This window comes from Lepus europaeus, chromosome 8 (assembly GCF_033115175.1).
Source record: "Lepus europaeus isolate LE1 chromosome 8, mLepTim1.pri, whole genome shotgun sequence".
Lineage (NCBI taxonomy): Eukaryota > Metazoa > Chordata > Mammalia > Lagomorpha > Leporidae > Lepus > Lepus europaeus.
The window spans coordinates 8868512-8896008 of record NC_084834.1 but is presented as its reverse complement, the minus strand read 5'-3'; the positions used below and the strand labels follow the sequence as shown (position 1 = coordinate 8896008).

Below are 27497 nucleotides of genomic sequence, written 5' to 3'. Positions count from 1 at the left end.
CTTCAGATCAGCCCAGCTCTGGCTGCTGTGGCCATTTGGGAAGTGAACCAGTGGACTGAAGACCTCTCTCTCTCTCTCTCTATCTCTCTCTCTCTCTCTCTCTGTAACTCTGCCTTTCAAATAAATAAATATTTTTTAAAAATCAATATGACTTTAGAGCTAGAAATATGTATTTAAAAAATAAAAAGATAAACAGCAAAAGGTGGTGCATGACATACTATTTATCTAACCTAAAGAGCTTTGAGAAAGTATAAAAGTGAACTATTGGAATTCCAAATTCATGCCTGGATCTCAAAAGGGGACTATTATATCGCTCATTTAATTGAACATTCTAACTTCAATATTTGTATTCGATGATATCACATTAATAGTTTTCCAAAAGGTACTAAAGAAATGGAGTGATGTCCTAGAATATAAGGTCTCTCCTCCATGTGCTATTGAAGCCTGGGAACGTGCATTTGAGCACTAAAGGTTAGAGACTCAAGCTGCAGTTATAGAGCCCGCCTTTCAGAGTAATGTATTTTAAACCATATCTGAATAATTTCACATGGTAAATGATTCTGACTTCCTAGCCAGCCTGTAAACTGAAATGTGTGCTCCTCAAACCTCTGATGTGTCTCTGTGTGTTAAAACCATTCTCAGGGAATACGCTGCTCTCTCCCCAACCCTTGAGAGGAAGAATTGTTACAACTGTGATCTCCATAGAATTTGAAGCTTTTTTTTAACATATCCAATTATAAGGTGGGAATTTTAAAGTGCTATGGATCTGATTTTATAATTATAAACTTTCAAGATTTCAGTATAGAGCACAATATGGAAAAAGGCTCTCTAATCAACAAGAAATGCTTCACAAACATTGTTGAAAGTAGAACATTCAGTAACTATAGCAATAGTTGCACATTCCAAGCCCATAACTGAGCACTTAACACGTACATGAGGCTTTTTTTTTTCCTGCTAGTTAAAAAAGGACATGGGCCTACACAGTCCAAGTAAGAGAAACTTAGACCTACGTCATGAAGGAAAGGAAGAAAGTCAGAGATACAGAGCCACATGGAAAACTATACTTAATAATTCAAAAATTTTAAAAAGATATCCCTCTTTATATGCACATTCTGGTGCAAATTAAAATAAATCTTATTATCATACCAATTTAGTACTATCATAGTCATCTCTTGTGCATATAATTTGAAGCCAAAGTTTTTGCTTATTGGATACTGTACTTGCATAACATTGGATTTTAAGTTTCTGAGTCACAGCAAGTCATAAATTTGTTGAAGATTAGTCTCCAACATGAATGCGTTCACACTGGAATTGCTGACCGTGGTTCCAACTACAGGAAATCTCACACAGTAATTTTTTTCTGTTAGCCAGAATGTTTAGTCAAAAACCTGGTAAGAGTCATAATTTTTCTAGTATTGTGTTAAGTATTATAAATTTATTTATTCTACCTATACTAGGGTACTTCAAAAAGTTCATAGAAAGTAGAATTGAAATATGTGTTTATTTTGGTGCCAAAAAACTGAAATCCATGTACATGAGGGATCTTCAAAATAACTTCATGAAGAATGCATGTTATACAAGAACTATGCATAGATTGTAACATTTTGGGCACCAGAAGAAACCTATCTTTTTTTTCTTAAGATTTATTTATTTATTTGAAAGGCAGAGTTACAGAGATAGAGACAGAGACAGAGAGAAGCAGAGAAAAGAAAGTTCTTTCATTTACTGGTTCACTCTATAAATGGCTGCAACAATCAGAGCTGGACTGAATCCAGGAGCCAGGAGCTTTTTCTGGGTATCTGGGTATCCCACAGGGGTGCCGAGGCCCAAGGACCTGGGCTGTCTTCCACTGTTTTTCCATGCACATTAGCAGGAAGCTGGATTGGAAGTGGAGCAGCCGGGACTCAATCCAGCACCCATATGGGATGCTGACACTGCGAGTAGCACCTTTCCCACTACACCACAACACAGGCCCCAATAAACATCTTTCCATGGACACTTTGAAGTGCCATGTACATCTCTTCCTCTATTTGGATACATATTTATATTGAATCAAAATTCTATTTAAGTGTAAGAACCATTTTTGGAAGTCGCATTCATTATGAGGTGTTTTTTTGTTTTTTTTTTTTTTTTGTTTGTTTGTTTGTTTTGTCAGTATAACAAAATGTTTGGCAAATACAGGAAAACTAACACCTACTTAACAGCAAACTTCTCATTGACTTGGTAGCTGAGATAATTTTCAAAAATACTGTTTCCTCTTTACTTCCTTCTTAATGATGAAAAATGTAAGATGAACCTGGCTGTTTGGCTCAGGCTTCAGATTCTCAACTGAGGAGTGCCCATTCTTTTTCTTACTTAACTTCCATACCCAATTCTGCAGGTTACTTCACCATCCTGAAAGGATTCGTCCTTTTGCAACGGCTATCATATTCCACTGAGTTTTCTCTCACTTTCTTTCTACTCATCAATTCTTGTTTTAATGTGACACTAATAGAGAATGGGCTCATGTAGTTCATAGACACAATTCTACTAATACAGTAACCCTTCCTTCCTTCCTCTATCTCTGTCTCTCTTTCTTATTTTTGAGATAACATTCTTACCCTTTTGGTAAATAGTCCACCAAATTCTGCTTAAATACCATTGTTTTCTATTTTGTATCCTCAATTTCTTTTAAAAGACGAATTTGTTTTGCTTGAATGTCAGTTACAGAGAGGCAGAGGCAGAGAGAGAGAGAGAGAGAGAGAGAGAGAGAGAGAGGTCTTCCAGCTGCTGGTTTACTCCCCAAATGGCCGCAAAGGCCAGAACTGGGCCGATCCGAAGCCAGGAGCCAGGAGCTTCTTCCAGGTCTACCACATGGGTGTAAGGGCCCAAGCTCTTGGGCCATCTTCTACTGCTTTCCCAGGTCATAGCAGAGAGCTGGATCGGAAGTGGAGCAGCCAGGACTCAAACCGGTGCCCATATGGGATGCTGGCACTGCAGGCAGCAGCTTTACCCACTACGCCACAGCGCTGGTCCCTCAATTTCTTTCTTCTTCCAATGTCTTCCTAAATAGGCAACTCCCGACCACATTTTTATTGCTAGACACCTCCCGAGGTCCTCAATCACCTTTTCTTTGTCTACTAAGCCATCATCATCCAAGGGCTTCTCAAATTAAAAAAAAAAAAAAAAGCTAAATGAAATCACTGTTTGTCTTTCTCTTCCTCAAAAACATGCTGCTTTATCGATATTTCTTGTTTCACCTGATAGTTTCACCCTTCTTCTTGGAGCCTAAGAACGAGCTTCTGAAGATTTCCCTCCCACGACGTTGTTCCTCTTAAATATTTCTGAAGTACGAGCTCCTCTCCCTCATCTTGCCCTGCACTAAAACACAAAGGGCATCTACCGCCCACAAGTGACCAAGGCTTCTAACAGGTTCCCGCGGCTTCAAGCTCATCCTCACCAGCCCCACAGTGCTTCCTCCAGCCAACAGAGTTCCTGTTGTCTATTCTGAACTTGCTCTCTGTACGATCCTTCAGTGACTCGTCAGTACTCAGAGGATGCTCTCCAGATCACCTAACCAACCTAGAGCATTACCAACTAAACACTCCACTTTGACTTCCCATGTAGCCATTCTAGACTGGAGGAAAGGGTTTGGTTTTCCGTAACTGTAGCTTTGATACTCATGTCCTTTCAGCCTGGATAGCTCCTCACTCTTCTACTCAGCTTGGAAGTTTCTACTTCACCTATAAATCTCAGCCGTTCTGTGGCATCTCTCTGGAGGCGCCAAGATGCAGGTTTTCACACGTTGCCTGGACGACAGATTAATCTCAACATAAGCCTCTTTATAGCTTTCTCACTCACTCCCGGTCATTTGCCTCCATGCCTACACCTTACACACCATCTCCAATCCCTAACAGCACCTCCATAAATAGCTGGCATCGAATACTCCATAAGAAAATAGAAAGATCAATGCTGTTAACGGAAGACAATTTGAAGGAATTCAGTGTGTTTGTAAATTACAACTGGACATGAATAAAGAAACTAATTCATTTTGCTTAGGCAAGCCATGCATATTATGAGAAAATCATACACAATGTGAAATTTTATTTTTGGGGGCAACTGAAATGCACCCATCTTATGAAAGATAAAGTTAAACCAATCCAGAGCTCTCTAAGGAGGCTATTATCACACACCATTGTTAGAGAAAACTGGATTAATTATAAATTTCACTTCAACTATTAAAAATAGTTTCAAACAATTTGAATCTAGGGCAGTCACATTTAAGAGGAAAACCTCAAATACACCATTTAGACTATCTTGGAAACGACTCATTTACACTGGATTTTTCTCCAGAAATTATACCTAATAAAATGAGAACTCCTACAGTAGCAGCACACTTAATGGCAAACTCCGGGCCTTTTATAAGTCCCATGCCTTAAATGACAGAACTAAGTACAAAAAATGCTTAAATTAAAAAAGTAATATGAATTTATGGCTCAATATTTCACACCCAATCTTGAAAACACTGAAGTTTAGAAATGAAAGAGGTACAACTTAAGCAAGAAACAAAAAAATTGTAAAAAAATGCATGAGATGATTTAGTCTCTAGGGAAAAGAGCAAACCTGTGAAAACAACCTAGGTAATTTTTTAACAAGTGAAATGTGGTTTCTACCAAGTTTAAAACAAGAGTTCCATTCTTATGAGATGCACAATGGTGAACAGCATAACTGTAATCCAATGTTATCTACTCAGACTTAAACCACACACACCCTGGGAAGTCTCTCACCTGGCTGGATGTTTTCTCTTATGATGGTTACATGGTTATCTCGATCTGGCCGCGTGTGCTCATGCCAAAAGCCTATCACATGACCCAACTCGTGAACAACAATTCCAAATTTATCACAGTTCTTGCCAATGGAGATTGCCTGAGGTCCATTTCCCCTTCGCCCCACATAGGAACAGCACCTGGAACGCAGCAGAAGGTGGGGATGGAGGAGAGAGTAATGTTGGATGGGGTCCAATGTGGGGAGACTTCATGAGTAATTGTGGTGAGCTATGAAGTCTGACTTGCCCAGACTTTCATTAATAACTAGGGCTAAATTCTGGCATCCTTTTACATTTATGGACAATTAAAGATTCCAAACAACCAAGCCAAGTGCTTTTTGATTATACATTATAGAGTATGCTGTGAATTATTTTCATAAGTGGTCAGCAAAGAAGCAGAAATAATGACAGTGGTGATGATCAGTGCACTCACACATAGACTCAGCCCCTTGTGTCCTTTGGCTTCAGATCCATGAATTCAACCCACCAGGAATGGGAAAATAATTTTTTGATTAATGTTGCTTTTTGTAATTGCATCTGCATTGACTACGTACACACTTTTTTCTTGTCATTCGTTTCCTACACAATGTAGCACAATAGGGGCCGGCACTATGATTTAGCAAGTAGAAAGTCCCAATTGCTCCACTTCCGGTCCAGCTTCCTGCGAAGGCACCTGGGAAATCAGTGGAGATGCCCCAAATGCTCGGGACCCTGCAGCCACATGGGAGACCTGGAAGAAGCTCCTGGCTCCTCAATTTGGCCTGGCCCAGCCCAGGTTGTTGTGGCCAACTAGGGAGTGAACCAGCAGATGGAAGACCTCTCTCTCGGTCTTTCTCTGAAACTCCACTTTTCAAATAAATAAAACAGCTCTTTACAAATATAGCTCATCAATATAACTCTCTGTCCTCTTAGATAGCAATAGAAAGCACTAAATGATTTGTCTTGAATGGCAGGAATCACAGTGCAGCAGACACTCCAAACATCTATTTTTCTGATTTATTAAATTAAAAGGAAAAAATCCCAAAAAACAATTGCTCAAATCATAAAGAGAATCTCAATATTTCAACTTCCAGAGTAGTACATGTGACTGTTCTTTTGATTTTTGCACAAATATAAATCCTATGATTCCACCTCTACTGCCCACCCCTCTTTTTTCCCAGAATAGTTTCTTTAGGCTTTAAATATACTCAATACGCATTGTAATCCACATGATGCTAGTTAGAGACCTAATCTATACTCATTACTTATAAACTATACTTGTACTTATAAATCTATTGTAGTAGTTAAATTAAGCTTAGTAAGTCAGTAATGGCAAGCAGAGAGAGGTAACTAGGAATCGGTAATCAATGAATTGTGGTTTTGTTCTCTGGTAGTGTTTTTTAAACAATATATTCTCATTCATATTGACACGCATTATATATCCATAAACCATTAAGTGCAAAAAATTAAAACTTTCCAAAGTTTGTAGAGATTTAAACTGAAATGTTTGCTATCTTACAAGAACAGTAATGAAACTGAAATATACGATCATTATAGAGCAACTAAATTACCCACACTAGAGTTACATTCAAAAAAGAAAGTACTTTTGAAATAGAAATCTGGGAAACAGTAAGGCAATGTGGTCAATTTACTTAATCTAAAACACCCTTTTTTAGCATAATTGCACCCATGGCAATTCCCTATAAATAAGATGAGGTTTCACAATCAAAAGGAAAAATAGATTTCACACTGCTTTATTCATAGAGCTATTATTTTACAATCATCCTGCACACAAAGAAAATGATGGTGCTTTGACCCATAACTAACTAAATATCCTGGGAACACAATTCTAGTTGTGCAGATAAAAGAATAAGTGCAAGTATGCTTACACAAATATTAGGCACGGAATGACAGGTTTGATGCCATTTTCTTATATTTGACACTCAAATTTTTGTTCCTAATTTGTGCACCACTTTAAAAGTTGGCCTTTTTTTAGGCCTACGTGCCCTTTCAAGAAAAGCTTTCAACGTCAATAAAAGTCTTGCCACTCCTTAAATTATGCAGGGTAAACCAGTAATCTAAAGTCTGCCATTCCCTACTTTCACCTAGAGTTGTTAGACCAACCTGTCTTTGTAAACTTCCTCTAAGTAAACTCATCAAGACATCCAGTGAGTTGAAATTTTTTATGCCTTTTTACCTGCTGTACTTTAAGTACTTCCAAGTATCAAGTCACTATATGCCTTTTTATGAAAATTACTCATTTATTTCGTTAGTGTTCTAAGACAGCCTCCTTAAAAGGGACTACACTATCTGATACATGAAGACAGGGAGCTTTCTCTCTGACTCTGACTCACAGATTGAGGACAAGCAGCTAAAGCAGGCCCTATCCCTGGCTAGGCAGCATGTGAGGAACAGCAGCCTCAGATTTCCACCTACTTTTCTTCGTGAACAAAAAATACTTTCGTTTATTTTGTCCCTAATTTTCTTCTCCCAAGTCTTCCTCTACCTACTGACTTCCCCATCCAAGTAACTGGAAACTCCAACTTTGCGCCAGTATTCCCGAAGCCTCCCTCTCTGCTCCAGTATTCCCGAAACCTCCCTCTCTCTCACAATAATAAATCTTGTCGTCTCTACCTTCAGTCTGTACCGGAAATTGATCCACTTATCATCATCTCCTAACAGCCTAGTCAAGGCCATCATCTTTCAGCTGCATTGCTGGAATAATCTGCTGTCTGATCTCCTCTTTTCCAGTCTTCTATTGCTACAGCAGTCTTGTCTTAGCACTGACATCATTTAAAACTCCAGGTCAGATTGTGTCACTTCTGCACTCCATATTCTCCAATGGCCCTGTGGTAAATGGTGTCGATGTTCAAAAATACCCATTGCTCCTCTCTAGACAATGATCATATTTCCCTGCCCACTAATTCCGGGTTTCATCACAAGGCGTGCTCTGGACAACGTTACAGAAGCACAAAGTGTTTGTGTCATTTCTGGAGAGTGTCTTCAAAAGCCAACACGTCGTTGGCCATAGTGGCCCTGTTCCATCTGCCATAGGCACTGCTATGTTCTAGCAGAGGATTCTCCCTGAGCCTATGTGAGAGGGACGCTTGGGTGGCAGAGCTAAGCAGTGATGTGTGTGCACTGTAAGGAGTGCATGCTTGTCATAAAGTCACTGAGATGGAACGACCACTTGTTCCCATTCTGTAACTTCACTAAGCTGCCCGAGCTAGGCTCTCTAAAACTTCTTCCCCAAAACTGTCAGAGCCCAGTGGTCCTTAAACATAAATATTTCACCACCCAGAGCGCTTCTGGTAGGACTGTGCCTGTCATTCACTCTACTCTAGTCGTGCTTGTTCTTTGCTCTGCTTTCAACCTGCTGGCAAGCTCTCCACATTTTTTCCTCTCTGTCTCCTCCATCAGGAATTCTACCCTCCTCGTATGCGTGATCTCTTTTTCCCTATGTTTTTCAAGTTTGCATAAATGCCATCTCTACTCTGCTTATTGGCTTTCTATTTACATATGGGAAGTGATAAATAATTATTTCACTCATTTTGGTTTTTCTTTGCTGCCTTCCCTCCATGGAATGTAAGCTCTCTGGGCACAAGTCTCAGGTGCCTTGTTCACTGCGATGGCCCCAGACCCTAGAGTACAGCCTGCTGTACAGGGGCGTTCAGCTGCTACTCGTGGAAAGAGCAGATCTCAGAAGAGCAGGAGAGCAAGACGACTTCTCTGTGGGCAGAGCTTCCATAGCAGCAGTGGCGACCCAGGTGGCAAAGGTTAAGCACACTCTTTGAGACAAATGAAAAATATCATGTACTTTAATATATAAATACATCCATATGTATGTATGCATGTATATACAAAGACATATACATACATATAAACAGTTATAATACAATTTAAGAATATGCATTGCATTGGGGAGAAATGGTCAAAAGTTCTGACCTATATTTAATGTCTTACTTACTATAGTGTGTTGTTTCCCTCCTACCATATTTTCCTGATATGGAAAATACATCAATAACATTATCCAGATAAAAGTCAACAATAGCAGAATAAAGTGGGAAATACAATGCTCTAAAAGACACATGTGGTTCCATTTTTAATTGTCCCCCCATAAACATGGAGTTTAGTTTTTTAAAAATAAACAGAAGATACAAGTTTCTTAATGTAGCCAATTAAGTCAAAGTGATACAGTGATATTAAATGGTAAGATGTATTTCCTATTAGATTTTAAAATAGAAACAGATTTGATGAACGTTGCTATCAATATCTGTGGCACCATGCTGCAGGCTTCCACGTCGAATACAGAGGTGCAATAAATCTTGTTAAGTGCTACACATTACTGCCACAGCTCTTATGAATTAAAATACCCCATATTGAAATCCATCAGGAATGTTAGGCATAGGACTTGACACGTATCTTACTCTAGTTAGCCCTAAGTATTTTGTACAACACCAACTGCTGAACTCCTTAATAATTTAAATGACAACTTTATGAGATTGAAGTGCAGCATTCTCACAGCAAAAATGATGAAATAACTGTTTTATGAAACTGTGGTCAATAAATGATTCCAATGAAATTATTAGAATTTTTGGCAGGCTAAAGAGCACTTCTTACATAAAGCATCTCCCTTTCTATCACTAACAAAGTCACACAGGTCAAACTTGGAACTGCGAAATGAATGCTAAACACATCACCCAATGTGACACTGCTACCCTACACATCATAAATATATGAATATGTCAAAATTCAAAAATCTGACTTCAATCGTACAATAAAAGCTTTAAGAATCACGGGACAAATCACAACTTCAGTAAAATATCAAAGGACAGGTACTTAAATATCCCTTTAAATTCTTACAGTATTTCATGTGGGGAAGATCATATACAAGGAACATAGATGAATCTGATATTGTCAGCATTTTCTCAATGTGCCCACCTCTAGAGTGGAGTATGGGTACCATGAGGGCCATAAAGGAAGTTATCCAGCTTCACCATGGATAAAGACAGGCATTTGAACAAGCTGTAGTGATATAACTGATATGCTACGGGCAGAGCAAAATCCCAACGTGAGCAACTCAGAAAAGCTGAGGGTGAAAGCTGGGAATGATTTCTGCTGATTAAAAAGGAAAGTGTAGGTGTTCCAACAGCAAAAGCATCACGAGGAAAAGCACTAAGATGTGACGGTGAATTGGGACAAAACACGTGATGAGGAACTCTGACAACAAATCAAGGAAAATGTGCACAAAAATGAATTTATTGCACTCAAAAACTGAGTGAAAATATAGTAAGTTATCAGTGCTTTGGATGTGCTTATTTGTCAGAATGGGAAGGCGGGAGGGAGGAAAGATGTATAGATCTGAATACATTTTGTATTTAAAAACATGTAAGCTGAGTTACAACCATTCTCTCTCTTTTTTTTTTTTTTTTGACAGGCAGAGTTAGACAGTGAGAGAGAAAGACATAGAGAAAGGTCTTCCTTCTGTTGGTTCACCCACCCAAATAGCCACTACGACCGGAGCTGCGCCAATCCGAAGCCAGGAGCCAGGTGCTTCCTCCCAGTTTCCCATGCGGGTGCAGGGGCCAAAGGGCTTGGGCCATCCTCCACTGCCCTCTTGGGCCACAGCAGAGAGCTGGACTAGAAGAGGAGGAACCGGGACTAGAACCCAGCGCCCATATGGGATGCTGGCACCGCAGGCAGAGGATTAACCAAGTGAGCCTCGGCGCTGGCCCCACAACCATTCTTATTAAATAATTGGAAGGAAAGAAGGACAGTCACTATTTGGGCCTTTTAAATATTAAATCAAAAAGAAAAAACTAGGAAGAATTTCAGATGTAAACAAAAGTTTTCAAGCCAAAATTTGAGTGATTTAGAAGGAGTCAGTGCTGATTAAGTCATAACTAAAAATGTATGGCACGATCCGAAAACATCCATGAAGGCACTGATGTACAATTTTTTCTTACTGTCACTTAGGTAAGTCAAAACTAACATATATTACCTTTTTAAGTTAAGATATCTAGGCAAATATAATGTACAGAAATAACACAATGCCCCTCTCTAAGAACTACTGAAAAGGTATATTTTTCCTCCTAGAAGTGCATGTCAATAGCTCAATAACTATTTTCTCTAGCAAAACTAAGCATTTATTTTGACTTGTCTAACTGAACTACACTAGAGGGTATTCAAATGACTGTGGTAGATTAGAGAAAATTCATCTATATGGAAGAATTTCAGATAGTAATTGTGGAAAGAATAAAAGAACAATGATGGTTCAACATATGCAAATCAATTAACTTGATATATTACATGAACAAACTGAAGAAAATCATGATTATCTTAGTAAGATGCAGAGAAAGTACTTAATAAAATTCAACATCTTTTCATGATAAAAACCTCAAAGAAATTGGTTATAGAAAGAACATTCCTAAATGCAATCAAGGCAATATATGACAAATCCCCAGCCAACATTGTACTGAATGAGGTAAAACTGGAAGCATTTCCACAAAGATCCATAACCAGAGTAGGAAGCTCACTCTCACCAGTATGCAACATAGTTCTAGAATTTTTAGCCAGTCAGAAAAATAAATCAAAGGGATGCCAATAGGAGAGGAGAAAGTAAAAAAAATCCCTATTTGTGGATGACATGAACATAGGGAAACCAAAAGACTCCACTAAGAGACTACTCAGGCTCATAGGAGTGTCTGGTAAAGTTGCAGGATATAAAATCAAGACACAAAATTAGTAGCCTTTGTATACAGAAACAATGACATAGGTGAAAAAGCTTGTAAGATCAGTCCCATTCACAATAGCTAAAATTATTTAAATACCTTGGGATAAATTTAACCAATAACATGAAAGATTTCTACAATTAAAATTATAAAGTATTAAGGAAAGAAATAGAAGAACCAAAAAATGGAAAAAAGCTTCCATGTTCATTGATTGAAAGAATTAATATCAAAAATATCCATACTACCCAAAGCAATTTGCAGATTTAGTGCAATACCAATCAAAATACCAAGGAAATTCTTCTCAGATCTAGAAAAAATGACCTTAAAATTCATAGGGAAACACAAGAGACCCTGAGTAGCTTAAACAATCTTAAACAATAAAAACAAAGCTGGAGACATCACTATACCTGATTTCCAAGACATACTACAGGGAAGTTATAATCAAAACAGCTGGTATTGGCACAAACATAGACATGTGTACCAATGAAACAGAATATAAACTCTAGAAATTAATCTGCATATCCACAATGAACTAATCTTTGATAAATGGGCTAAAACCATGCTCTGGATAAAGGAGAGTCTCTTTGACAAATGCTGTTGGGAAAATTGGATTTCTACAGAGAGAAGTGTGAAAGAAGATCTTTACTTTTACCCTACACAAAAATCAATTCACAATGTATTAAGGATTTAAACCTAAGACCTGAAACTACTGAACTACTAAAGGAAAACATAGAGGAAAAACTGCAAGACACTGGGATGAGCAAAGATTTCCTGGATAAGACCCCAGAAGGACAGGTAAGGAAAGCAAACATAGACAATTGGGATTACACCAAGCTAAAAAGTTCCTGGACAACAGAGGAAATACTCAACAAAATGAAGAGGCAACTGACAGAATGAGAGAAAATATTTTCAAACTACAACTGCTAAAGGATTAATATTCAGAATATGTAAGGTGTTCGAGAGGCTGAACAATAATAAAACAAACAATCCAGTTAAGAAATGGACTAAGGACATGAATAGGCATTTTTCAAAGGATTAAATATTAATTGCCAATAGACATCAGGATCATTAGCCATCAGGAAAATGAAAATCAAAACCACAATGAGGTTTCACCTCACCCCAGTTAGAATCCACATCAAGCAAAAGTAAAAAGTAACAAATGTTGGTGAGGATATGGGGACAAAGGTACCCTAGTATACTGTTGGTGGAAATATAAACTAGTAGCATTATGGAACACAGTATGGAGATTACTCAGAAAGCTAAAAACAGAACTACCTTATGACCCAGCCATCCCACTCCTGGGAATTTACCAAAATGAAATGAAATCAGCATATAAAAGAGTGACCTGTGACCCCATGTTTATAACCAAGATATGGAATCAACCCAGATGCCCATCAGCTGATGATTGAATAAAGAAAATGGGATATATACACAACTGAATACTACTGAGCCATGAAAAAGAATGAAACCTGTCTTTCACAACAAAATGGATGGAACTAGAGAGCATTATGCTTAGCAAAATAAGCCAGCCTTGAAAAAATAAAAACAAATATCATGTTTTCTCTGAGTTGTGGTAACAAATATACAGAGTACAAAAAAAGGCAATTTTTAAGAGTGAAATTGACATCTTGGTATTTGCTTATTGTTTATAGCCTATACTCCTATATATAGGAGTCTATACTCCTGAGAAACAGGGATCTTTCTACTTGCTACTTGATGAATTTATTATTTAGTGGAGGATTAAACTTGTGATTATAAAGTAAAGTGGAAAACAAAAGTATGGCATCACAAAAAAATTAAAAGAAAAATCAGAAAGGAAGGAGGAGGGTGGGTGGGAATTACCAGCATGTTCTTAAAACTATATAAATGAAACACCTGAAACCTGTTCCCTTTATAGAAATAAATTTTTTAAAAAATCACTGTTTTGTAATAATGGAGACATTCACAACAGAAACACTGACCACCATCACTCCATTCAACTGAGCAATCACTAAACCCAATGGTCCATCAGTAGAGCAGTCACTGGAATGGCAGATCCAGGCACGCTTGCCTCCTGATGGATGCAATATAGATTAATCCAATACCAAGTATTCTTGGCAAACAAGCCAAAACATTAAGCTGGAGTGAATCAAATCTTTCAATAAAATTTCCAAATAACTAAAAGTGCTGGGAAGAGAAGTTTGAAAACTCTTTTGAGAAAAAGTCTTCTAAAACATAAATTACTTGGAAAACGGCTTTTCCTTTATCTTGGTTGGATTCTGGGATATGTGGAGGAAGAAGGAGCCGAAAATGGAAGCTATGGTAAGTTCGTGGTGTTCCTTAAATGTTATACTAAGGACTTTGGATTTTACTCTCAATCCAGCATTTCCCAAAATGTTCTTGGGATATTGAGGTATGTTCTTCTCTTTTAAAAGGTGAGGTGGATGTTCCATGTTTGACATAAGTTTAGCAAACATACTCCTTTCAGTTAGTTAAATATTAGTAACATTCATTAGCACTCTGCTATAGAAATACCTACTGGAATTTAACATAGCACTTCCAAAACTTAATGATTTTATTTGGAGTATTTTTCATCATCCTGTAAGAAAACAATCTAGAAAATATCACCATAGGTGGAAACATCAATGAATCTCAGAAAGTGGCACTTGCTCTGGCCAGTATTTAGTCATTCATTCATTATCTGAAATGCAGAGAGGAATGGACACACAGAGAATCAGACAGAGATCTCCCCTCCACTGGTTCACTCCTCAAATGCCTCCAGCAGCCAGAGTTTGGTCAGGCCAAACCTGGGAGCCAGGAATCTAATCCAGGTAGCCCATGAGGCTGGCAGGACCCAACTACTTGAGCCATCGCCAGATGCCTCCTAGGGTGTGCATTACCAGGAAGGTGGAAACAGAGAGCGCAGAGGCTCAAAGCCATGTCTCAACTGCTCCACCAGACACCAGCCCCTGACCAGTATTTTTAGAAGATAACTCTAGTAGCAGTGAATTGGTAAAGCAAGAAAGATCAACCATAAGTTGATCTTCATAAAATAGCTGAGGTGGTGGACAAACACACCATGGACAGATGGACAAAGATCTGTTTCAAAGAATATGTTTAGATGTGGGGTCTTCAGAAAGTTCATGAGAAATGTCTGTTCTAAAAATTCCATCTGTAGATTTCAAAATTTTTGTATGAATTGATATTTTAATTCCTTTTCATAAATTTTTGAAGTCCTCTCAAAGAGTAACATTTGCATATGTAAAAATCACACCTTTCATGGCCAAAATACAAAACACATATTACAAAACAAATCCTACCCATAAGTTTTAATTTTTTCCTTCTAAACTTACGTAGGTCATTTCCGGGTTCTACTTACCCACAAGGCCTATAGGTGAATACAATATAACTCTCTTCGTCACTTCTTTCAATGAAAGTCACACACGTGTGCTTTTCCCAGTGTCTCATGGCCTGCTTGAACATGGCTCGCTGGCTGCCTGGAAAAAATGAATGATGTTAATAAAAGTGTCCACCACCCTAGAGAGGAGTCCTGTGTGCTGGCTCCTCCATCCTGAGTGTGGCTTGGGGATATACAGATGCCACTGCTATCATCGGCCAATGACTACAGATTCATAGCACCACGAACGAGTCCTTGTTGAAAATGGACACTCCCTTTATAATCAGAAGATTGTAATCTGCAAATGTGTGTTCAAGTCTCTATAAATGGGACATACATTCTCCCTGTCAGTTGAAAGATCAGCTTCCAGATTTCACGGGCACATTTGAAATGCAGTTTAAAAACAAAATCAGGGGGTTGGCACTGTGGTGTAGCAAGTAAAGCTGCAGCCTGCAGTGCTGGCATCCCACATGGGTGCTAGTTCAAGTCCCAGCTGCTCCATTTCCTGTCCAGCTCTCTGCTATGGCCTGGGAAAGCAATAGAATATAGCCCAACTCCTTGGGCCCCTGCACCCGCGTGGGAGACCGTGAAGAAGCTCCTGGCTCCTGGCTTTGGATTGGCACAGCTCCAGCCATTGCTGCCAGCTTGGGAGTGAACCAGCAGATAGAAGGCCTCTCTCTCTCTCTCTCTCTCTCTCTCTTCATCTGCCTCTCTGTAACTCTGCCTTTTAAATAAATAAATAAATAAATCTTTAAAAAAATGGAACTCCACACTCTTAGGGCACAAGGTTAAATTTATTTTTTTAATTCAAAAACATTTTAAACTAATAACCTAGGTTAACGGAGTGTTTTTACAAGTATGATTTCATACTCTGTTTTTGACAATCTCCTACGAACATGCACACTTAGTCTGTATGACAGTTTTTACTTCTCCATCAAAGTAAACATTCTGAGAATAACTTACCAGTGAAGTTGCCTCCAACAACGTAAGGAATAACACCTCCAGGCCAGATTCGCTCAGTTCTTGATGTGGCAGCTCTGGGAACTCTGTTTTTCTCATTTGGCCCTGAGAATTTTTGAGGTACTTTTCCCTTAACTGTGCTGTTTTGCTCCAAGCCTGCAGCGACATTTAAAACATTCTGTGAAACAGAAGTCCTGGGTCAGGGAACCATTTACCTCTTAAAGGACAAAAGATGAAATGTCTTATTTACATATGTATATAAATCAAGGCACATTAAAGAAAAACTTGTGATATTACATGCTTGAGAGGAGCAGTACAATGTATAAGTATTCCACATCAAAACATTATTTATTGAGATCCCATCGATGAGCTTTGATGAATCTCCAGACAACAGCCTACACCAGACAAAACTTAGGTCATAGAAAAATTATTGATGTTTGCTAACTTGGTAGTTCACTAACAATGCACAAATAGGCAATAAAATATATATTGCTACCCTGAGTATCCTATGATACCCAAAACTAGCTTTACTCATGCTAAACTTCCAATATTTAAATCAGACTGCTATTCTGTATGAAAGCCTAAAATTATGAATATTAACACTTTATAGACAGTAAAATAACATCAAGATAGAGACAGTCCCAGTCCAGCTAGGACCAGGAACTCTGTCCATCTTAATCTCCTCCTCTTCTTGATTTAGAGATCAACACAGACTAACATAAAACACAGTCTAATCTGGAGCAGCTTTCGTGGCTACAGTTTTTCTCTTTTCTTAATATTTATTTATCTCAGAAACAGAAAGTCAAAAAGGGACAGACACAGATAGATAGGTTGTCATCCTCTAGGTGACTCCCCAAATGCTGCCAACAGCCAGAGCTGGATGAGCATCAAAGCTGGGAACCAGGAGCTCAGAACATGGGCAGCAAGGACACAAGTACTTGAGCCATCATTCGCCTGCCCCTCTCAAGATGTACATTAGCAGGAAGCTGGAACTGGAAGCTGGACTTGAACTCAGGCGCTCTGATATGGGAGGTGGCCATCTTAACAGCCGGGCTTAATGCCCACTCCCTATACTCTTTTACTTTCCTTAGTACCTTTCATAATATTTTTTTATGTTTTTGTTTTTCTCAAATTTGCTTGATTATTCTTTTTATTCAATTATTACTATTGGTAGAAAAGCTCTCCCACTAGTACACACATTAACATTACATATATTAAATGTCTCTAACATGTCTTTTTTTTTCAATATTGTGGAGCAAAGCATCTTTGCTTGGGAAAATTAGTAACTTAAAGTATGCACTTCAAGTATTTAATGACCAACTTAAGAGATGTTAGGATGTGAGCTATTAGGAGAGGGCTTTTACAGAAAATCTTAACTACAAATAGTGACTAATAAACACTATAAATACTAATTATGAAAGCAGAAGGTAGTTTTTCTGAATGTTTACATATATTTCTCCCAAAGATGCAAAACATTTTAAACTATTTTGCAACCTAATAAATCAGTTTGTTAACTTCTAAGTGAATTTTTTTTATTTAGTAAATATAAATTTCCAAAGTACAGTTTATGGATTACATTGGCTTTCCCCTCCCATAACTTCCCTCCCACTCGCACCTCTCCCTTCTCCCATTCCATTCACATCAAGATTCCTTTTCAATTATCTTTATATATAAAGATATATATGTATATATAAAGTATATATAAAGATATATATATAAAGATAATACAGAAGATCAATTTAGTATATATTAAGTAAAGATTTCAACAGTTTGCACCCACACAGAGACACAAAGTGTAAAATACTGTTTCAGTACTAGTTAAAGCATTACTTCACATTGGACAACACATTAAGGACAGATCCCACATGAGAAGTAAGTACACAGTGACTCCTGTTGTTGACTTAACAATTTGACACTCTTGTTTATGGCATCAGTAATCTCCCTAGGCTCTAGTCATAAGTTGCCAAGGCTATGGAAGCCTTTTGGGTTCGCCGACTTTGATCTTATTCCGACAGGGTCATAGTCAAAGTGGAAGTTCTCTCCTCCCTTCAGAGAAAGGTACCTCCTTCTTTGATTGCCTCGTTCTTTCCACTGGGATCTCACTCGCAGCGATCTTTCATTTAGGTTTTTTTTTTTTTTTTTTGGTTTTTTTGCCAGAGTGTCTTGGCTTTCCATGCCTAAAATACTCTCATGGGCTCTTCAGCCAGATCCGAATGCCTTCAGGGCTGATTCTGAGGCCAGAGTGCTGTTTAGGACATCTGCCATTCTATGAGTCTGCTGTGTATCCCACTTCCCATGTTGGATCGTTCTCTCCCTTTTTGATTCTACCAGTTAGTATTAGCAGACACTAGTCTTGTTTGTGTGATCCCTTTGACTCTTAGACCTATCAGTGTGATCAATTGTGAACTGAAGTTATCACTTGGACTAGTGAGATGGCATTGGTACATGCCACCTTGATGGGATTGTATTGGAATCCCCTGGCACGTTTCTAACTCCACCATTTGGGGCAAGTCCGATTGAGCATGTCCCAAATTGTACATCTCCTCCCTCTCTTATTCCCACTCTTATATTTAACAGGGATCTCTTTTCAGTTAAAATTTAAACACCTAAGAATAATTGTGTGTTAATTTTTTTCAAGACAAATATTCATGACTTTTAAAACATTTAATTGAAATTGAATCAGCTCCATGCTTTATATAAAAACTTTGGTGTGATGTCCAATTAACTGAAAATTGGTATCAACAATAAAATAAACAAACACCAAATCAATTTTCACTTGGGAAAAGCCTGAAATAAGTTAAGGGAACATTTTGAAATTTCTCATATAATGAATGATCCAACAGACATGAACCAACAGAACAAAAAAGAATAAAAGACTCTCAATACATATTCTTTGCATCATAATGCATACTGATTTTAAGAAACTGAACTGCTATGAGTATAGTATTTACTATACATCAAGTCAAGCGTCTGCAACTTTAAACATTGATATACCAGAGCCAATTCTTCTGATCCTGTCTATAAGCTGGTAGAGGGCTCCTCGTTTCTTTGATACACCACGATCTCCAAGTCCACCTTAAAGAATCAAAGAAAACAATTAAGCTACATTTAGTGTACTTTAGAATTATTTCAAATAATTAGTGGTAATAGAGTACATTGATTTATTAGAGTTATGAATAGCCATAAATTTTTGTAGAGGGTAAAAATTCTATAGCAACAAGTGAAGATAACTAAAAATAAGGTGGGGGAGCGGAATTCAGAGAGCAACGTAAATGACTTTATTTGGACATTAAGATAATTGAGTCATCTGTTGCTAATGTGAAATGTTTTTCTTCACTGTGACCTTGACATCACATGCTGTTATACAGAATGACAGCAAGGAGTTCTGTCCTACTTGATCGCATTCCAGCTCTTTCCCCAATGCAAACTGAATATTTCCAGAGGCCAAATTAGCAAGTGGTAATAAGAACCCTGGAAGAGAAAATATGTACCATCAAGTTTTGCTCCGAAGTTTTCACCAAAATTGAAAACTTTTAAAAAGCATATCTGTAAACCTTTGAAAAATAGTTTCTCTTATTGATAAAAACCAATAATTTATCATTAGAAAAAATCATAAGAACCCAAAAACAATGTTCACCTGCAAAATACATTCTGTTAAGCAATTTGAAAAATTTATAAAAATAGATGTGAACAATTTGGTTGTACAAAAAGAAGCTAGAAATAAATAAATGTGTCTTCATGCAATTTACCAGATAGGGACTAGAAAAAGTAGGTTCATATCATAAGTCAAACAGCGTAACATTCAACAAAAATCCAAGATCCATAATTCTTAACTTGGGGTTTCCTAAAATGCTATATGCAATTTTATCACCTATTTCTTTAAGTTCTTAATCAATAAACGAGAAATATTTGTCACTAGTAATGTCATTAGAACAAGTATAGATGAAATTCTATCACTAGAGTGTCTGGTGTATTCATGGAGTCTTTTCGGGCTAAGACAATGAAAGGCAGCCCAAAATCCACAGAGAAAGAAAACTTTTCAAACTTTAAGCTATTTCCTTCCAATATCTACTTTTCCTTTGAAATTAATGCTGAAACCTGATTTCCTACATTGGAGCTAAAAAATAATAATAAAATCTATTTCCGTACAAGTCCTTTAAAGGAAAAATCACTTAGGTCCTTATAAGGCAAGTAAGTTAAAGTGCTTGTTCAGTGGCTAATAACCTGCTTAATTGTTTGCATTACATGGTCACATTTCTGCTGTGCATCTTGAGAAACATTGTTGAAATTTTTCACTGAACATTCTAGAAAGATGAGATAATACTTAAACATATTCATTCCTAAGCAGTTACAAGAAACATTTTTAAAGTATGGCATCTATGTGTTTTAAATGACCATTATGTAGCAACTCTATTTGTGTTAGATGGGCCTGACACAGATATAAATAGATTTATGAGGGAACTAATCATGAGAAAAGAAAATGTCTTCATTAATATTATAGTAATTCTAAAGATAAGAGTAATTACCAAATTGCAAAAAATATTGCTTCAGGAGCATCAGTGGCAAAAGTGTTTCTAGTAATATTTTTAGCAATTTTGAGTAATTCTATAACAACTGAAATATAATTATGTGTGGGTAGTTCATTGAAATATAAAAAGAAGAAGAGTGGTTATTTTGTACATGTTCTAAAACATAATGAAAATGCAAAACAAATAAATTTTTACTGGAAAGGCCATGTATTTTGAAATTGAAAAATTTTGAGAAATGTGATCAAATCTGTACAGACAAATTAAAATGAAAGAAAAAAGATATAGTAAGAAAAAATGCTATACTTGTACATTGTTTGAATTTCAAAACTTTCAAACACGTGTACCTTTCACACATTTTTAGTAAATACTTTTACCATTAAGAGTATATGTTTTACTCTACATATTTAAAACTACAGTATATTCCTCTAACTGTTATTAGTTTAACCTTAAAAATGATAAAATTAAATAATAGTATTAAAAATCTTAGATCACAGAAAATTAATGCCTGTAGAGACTAAAGCTAATAAAAAGTTTAATAAAAGTTGAACACACAACTTAAATAAATCTAGAATTTTGCTTGAGTTGTATCATTGTTTTCTTTTTTTTTTTTTTTTTTTTGACAGGCAGAGTGGATAGTGAGAGAGACAGAGAGAAAGGTCTTCCTTTTTGCCATTGGTTCACCCTCCAATGGCCGCTGCGGCCGGCGCATCATGCTGATCCGAAGCCAGGAGCCAGGTGCTTCTCCTGGTCTCCCATGCGGGTGCAGAGCCCAAGCACTTGGGCCATCCTCCACTGCACTCCCTGGCCACAGCAGAGAGCTGGCCTGGAAGAGGGGCAACCGGGATAGAATCTGGCGCCCCAACCGGGACTAGAACCCAGTGTGCCGGCGCCGCCAGGCAGAGGATTAGCCTGTTAAGCCACAGCACCGGCCATCATTGTTTTCCTGTCCCTATGCAATTGCCTCCATGTCAGTGTCAAGTGTAACATAGCAGAGACTCTGCCAATACATATTCTTCAGGACTGTAGAATGAGCGATTCCACTGCAAAACAAGACTTTCCCCCTACACTGTGTGTGCTTCAGAAATGATGAGCACTCTAAATAACAAAGGCCAAGGCTCACCATTTTTGGTATTGCTACTATTTTGAACAAATTCCTTAGGTTTCATCTTACATGTTTCTTACTTCGAATAATCGTCATAGATGTGATAGTAGCATTTGATTACCTAGGATCTTCTTATTCTTAGTGCATGCTAAACTTCCTAATATTAAAGTGTTATATTTTCTATAATTAATGTCAAAAATGTGCTTTATGCATACTTACGCATTTATATGCACACACACAGGGCATATATGATAAACTAATGAATCCAAGAATTGTACTACTCTGGTGGTCCTTGCATGTCCTATCAACTTTTCCATTTACTAAGAATTTATCACAATAAAAAGTTACTGAAAGAGAAAATCAGGTAAACAGATATTGACAGTCTGTATCTGTCTGCTAGATACCAGAAACTATATATTTTACTCTCCATGGACAGAAAAAGAAAATAAAAATGGTAAAGGTGGCCAGGGAAAATGAGATCAAAAAACACTAAATCAAGTAAATTTGGAAGGCATAACCAAAACAAGAAACTTTAACCTTTCAATGTTGCAATTTTTATCCAAAATTTAACATGAATTAAAAAAAGAATTTTTAATTAAATAAAAATATTTTAAAAATGAAAAGAAGAAAATCTTTTAAATATTTCAAGTCTCACATAGGCATACTTCAACATGTTCAAAACAACTGAAATTGTATTCTGGAGTTTTCATAAAAATTGAGTACACAGACATCAGTACAGATATTGATAGAGTCTTCTCAACAAACAGCTATATAATTAAGAATAATTTACATTCTGCATCTGACATCCAGATGGAAAGCAACATAATATAACAGTCAAGAGTATGAAATCTGGGCTTCCTCAGAACTGAATTCTGGGGCTGACTCAGGTAAGAAGTCCTCTCTCTGCTCCCTTGAGAACCACAATAGTATCAGTACGTACCCTCCTGGGGTTGCTATGGGTACTCCAAGAGTTAACATCTCCATATGGCCTAAGCCAGGCCTGTACAGTGTGAACACTACAACATGTGGACAATTTAATATGATGAAAAATATGAATAGAATCTGTTTCTTAATATGTTCATTTGTGTGCAGGAAAGCACAGCTGATCTTTGGGACATTGAAAATGACTCAGCGTAGCTACAAAATTTCAAAAAGTTTATTTTATACAAAATGAACACAAATTAAATGAAAAAATCAACTGTACCTGTGGTATGTCCAAACTGTCCAAAAGGATTCTGTGTAAGATCAATCGTCCTATCTATTTGAAAGATATTTAAGTCTTCATCATCTAAGGCAATATCACCCCAAAACACAGCTAAAAAAGAAAAATTGAATTAAGATGTAAAATATTTCAGAGTGAAATCAGTGCAAATGAAACTAATTAGAAAAAAATTCTATTCCTAAGAATATATGGCCCAGAAAGAGAGAGATATTTCACAAAGTAATTAGAACTTAATTTCTAGACTCATTACCAAGTAATTATTAGGGAACTGTAGAAGAGCAAGACCCCCATTTTTTTACTTTAATGTTTGTGGGGAGGGGAATATAGTTTCTTTGAATGAGATCAATGCTTCGTGGGGGTTCTAGGGAAAGAGAAATAATCATCAATCATGAACTACTCTACAAACACCAATATGTGAACATCTGATGAGAGATCTCCATACTGTTTGCTATTAATTTGCATTCCCACAAACATTATATAGAACATTATATTATATAGAAGGCTCTTTTCTCCAAAACTTAAAGAAAGACAAATATTAACGTTTTCTCCTATTTGTGGAGGTTAATATAGACAGAATATAAAAACTGTGTAGATGTTGTATTACTTGGCATGCAGTTATAAATACTGCTCACTGAATTATACCATGCACATGACAATAATTATTTCCCTACCGTATGATCACTGCCATAAATCCCACAGTTTGTGATAATACTATCCTAGCTTTCAAGAAACATAGTATTTATATATGTACGTATATAGTATATATATACAGAGTGAATTTGGCAAAATGCTAAAAATCACTCAATCTTAAAATTAAAATAATAGTTTTTCCAAAGAAAAGAAAATCTAATGAGAAAGCCTGCATTTTCTATGGGTGCTTGTGGCCCTCAGCATGTCTTCAGCGACAGGTGGAAGGAGGTGCAGTAACAACTAATGCATGTGCTATGATAATTTGAGAAAGCAAGGTGCAAATAAGACATGAGAATATTGTGCTTTTCCAGCCGCTCATTCATTATTCATTGTAGTTCACCCATAAATAATGCTCTTCTCTAAAGATGGCGTTGCCTCGGAATGTCTATCAACAAAACATAGAACTACCAACAGCAATACTTAAGTCAACACGTATTTAGCCCACAACCAGGTGTCGGGCCTTTGGTCTCCAAGGACACACAAGGCATGGCCACATCATCAGGAATCCTAAAATCACTGCCCTAAAATGTGGAAAGAACTTGGCTCTATGTTTAGACCTGGTGTGTTACGCTACTTATAAAGCAAAGCTCCATAAATCATTTTGAAGTAATGGGAGAATTAATTTATAACTAATGTGTGAACTTGTCTCAAGGTCAAAAATACACATTAGCCTACTTGGTCATCGAGTCCAAACAAGACCAACCAACCCCTCAGTGCTGCCAGATGAAAACGCAATAGCTTTAGAAACCAGACCAACCCCAAGACAGAAAATAAGTTAATCAAGAGATAACGAAACATTGACAAACTTCTAGAAAACTTGCAATATTTAGTTTTTACACAGTTCTACAAATTTTTTTTTCCTTAACTTTCTTCCAGTCTTATTTTGTAAAGCCAAGAGGGAAAAGAGGAAAACGCAATAAAAATTTAGGAAATGACATACTCGAGGCTTTTCAAGTTACACTTTTACTAAATTAGCATTTTAGTATTTATGAATTTTTAGCACCATAAAACATTAGTTAACAAAATTAGCCAGCATTAAATTTAATCATTTGTCTTAAAAGCTATGCCATACTTTATGCTTCTATCAAAGTTTGTCATATAAAATTATTTGCCCAGTTTATTTCCCTCACATAAAACTGGCATGAGGTAGGGAAGGAATTAGATTTATGCATAAATCTAGAAGAGACCAGAATTTAGCTCAAAGTGTGTTGTCAGTTCAAGTAAGAGAAATCTTTATCAGAATTAGAATGCTCTCCTCAATCCTTCTTTCCTATTGCCAGTTTACTATAGTAAAGATATGATTATCTTCATTGTCATAGAAACAAATACAAGAGTTTATAGGATGCAATACTCAAAAGTTATTCTTGATACCTGAAATTGATTCCTGATTCTAATCAGTTCCATACACATGAAGCAAAAAACTGGAATGTCTGGCTGCCCCTAAAGCTAGACACCCCAAGAAACATGAGGGGTCTACAAAAAGCTCATGGAAAATGTACATTACCAAAAAAAAACTATACATGGATTTCAGATTTATTTGCACCAAAATAAACTTACACCCTAATTCCATTTTCTGCAAACTTTCTGAAGTCCCCTCATAGCCAGTTTGCCTAAATCAATCATTTTGCCAACACAGGACTTGCTGGTTTTCATAAAAATGAATTTCATATTACCTGTCAAGATTTAAGGTAAATCCGAGTTTGCTAGTTATTTAAAACTGACATCATGTGTATTACCATGCAAAGAGTTGCGGCCAGTAACTGGCAGAGACCCAGCCAATCTCGTCCTTTCTTGGTGCAAGGGGTAACTGGAGAGAGAAAAACAGCACTTCTGCAACTTCCATTTGCGTAGCAACCAGAGCCCACTGCTTAAAATGCAGACAGATTTAGTAGATCTGAAGAGCAGCCTCAGATCCTGCATTGTTAACTCCCAATTACAACAAATGATCATCATTGTCATCATCTTCCAGAGCATGGATTTTTTTTTCTGCAAGAATGAACTTTCACTCTTTCCTGAATAAGCCGGTTGACTTGAAAACGGAGGCATTCAACCAAGCAAAATGTAGCTTGTCAGTACTGCATTTTATATCATAAAAGTAGCACCAGTGAAATAAAACTCCAATGTGTTTCAGATTTTTATTTCCTCCTAATGACTTTTCCCATGCAGTAGGATTCCCGTCTTGATGGATTATATAAAACACAGATCAGAAGTTCAAGTATAAATCACTTCACAGAGGCAAAAGCATTACTAGTGGGGAGAGGAAAAGGCACAAGGCTAGCTGATACTTAAAAGGGGATGAAACCGTTCTGGAGTACATAAGTGCATTTTATTTATTGCTTTTTTAATTTTTTTTTTTTTTGGTAAACTAACAGCTTCCCAATAGTTTGGCAGTTCTGCATACAACATAAAGTGCTCCTGGAGAAAACCAAATATTTCTTTGAAAGTAAGCAACAATGATTGACCAAGGCAATTCATTTATGTACAGATGTGATGTACTGCAGACCATATATGTCACTAAACCTTGATATTATTAATAAAGAAAAAAGACATTTTAGTATTTCCAGTACATCTTATAGTTTAAAAATGCATAATATTTTCTTTATATGGCACATGGCTGAAGATCTCCTTAACTCATTTCTTCCTAGTCTGAGTGTCCTATTTCTGAATGCCAAAATATTTTACTTATGCATTGGTAAAGCCCTGGACCAATGGACATTGTATATATAACAATGTGTGTTAATTGTACATAGAAAAATGTATGTTATGTATTTGACATCTAGGAAAAAAGTGGTATATGTGATTCTCAAGTCTTATTTAGAGTTTTTTGGTTTTCCATTCTGTTTGGTATTTTCTATTTATTTTACATCAAAAAACAAAAGTTACAGAGCAAAGTTTTAAAAGTATGAATTATCATTCATTTGGTCCATTTAATACAGTGATTTGAGGTTAGTGAGATCAGAACTAAAAACAATATGGGAAACGGGTTCTAAAGGACCATTTCTAGGGAAATGTTCAAGTGCAATTAGAATATTTACTATCTGTTTGGAATTCTTCTTGGATTCCTATGGTCAAAAGGGAGCCGAAGCTAACCAATAGGCCAAAATTAAATGTCATGAAGAACAATTTTTAAACATCACGGAAAACCACAGGTTTTGTTTTTCTCCTAAAGGTCATTTGCCTTTAATGTACTATAAAATTTTCAAAAGAATCAGAGACCAGGAAAGACAGAGTGCTTTTATTATATTACCCAGTGTAAACATATTTCATGAAATAATAGACACTGAGAATAAGCCATGTTAAGACTATTATTCCTACACCCTAACTCTGAGAAGCCTTGAACTTCTAACTGACTTCCTCAACCCCCAAGAACCTTTTGTCCTTCCATTCTGGAACTGGTATCCAGGGATCAGCTTAAAGGAGGCTAAAGTCTGTGATTTAAAAAAAAAAAGTATGCAAGAAATATGGATGATTTTATAAACACTGACACCACATACTCTTCTGGGGAGAGGTCCATGGTACATTGTCAAAAGGGATCACACAAAGTAAACGTAATTACTTTTGCCAAAAGCAAATACTTTCAGTCATCTTGAGAGAAAAAATTTGCATGCCAAATGCCCTCAGGAAAATGAATACATGATTGAATTAACACTAAATATCTATGTGTGGTTACCACTTGATAGCATAGGAGGAGAGAGTTTGCAGGCCCTACCTATAGGCAGCCTATCCAGAAATGCCCCTTCCCCACTTGACCTGGTTTGGGGTCTCATCTGCTTCAAGTGTCCTGACCCTGTTTCCATCCATAATTGACCAACACACTGGAATTCATAATGTTGCTTTTACTCATCTGTTCAATTTTGAAAATGCTGACCACATAGGGAGCATAAGTGGGCCACCTGTACATTCTCAATGCCAAAGTGCCTGAAATAAATATGAGGGTACTTCAAAAAATTCATGGAAAATGAAATGGAACAAGCCTCCTATGTCTTCAATATATATTTTGGTGCACAAAAATTGTGAATGAGAATACACTATGGATTGAGGTATAAGTTGTATGACACAAAAATGAAGCTAGGTGGGCTATATATTTGACAAATTTGCCTTAAA

General features: G+C 36.9%; 1 protein-coding gene across 1 annotated transcript in view; it reads right to left on the bottom strand.

Moving 5' to 3' along the window:
* TLL1 (tolloid like 1) overlaps window positions 1-27497 on the bottom strand; it is a 234370-nt gene that overhangs the window by 96699 nt on the left and 110174 nt on the right. Inside the window, exons 2-6 of the mRNA XM_062199000.1 lie at window positions 22686-22796; window positions 18845-18925; window positions 15854-16006; window positions 14873-14990; window positions 4767-4945 (exon numbers count right to left, since the gene is read on the bottom strand). Of these exons, the coding sequence (XP_062054984.1) occupies window positions 4767-4945; window positions 14873-14990; window positions 15854-16006; window positions 18845-18925; window positions 22686-22796 (642 nt within the window). The remainder of the gene's footprint in view (window positions 1-4766; window positions 4946-14872; window positions 14991-15853; window positions 16007-18844; window positions 18926-22685; window positions 22797-27497) is intronic.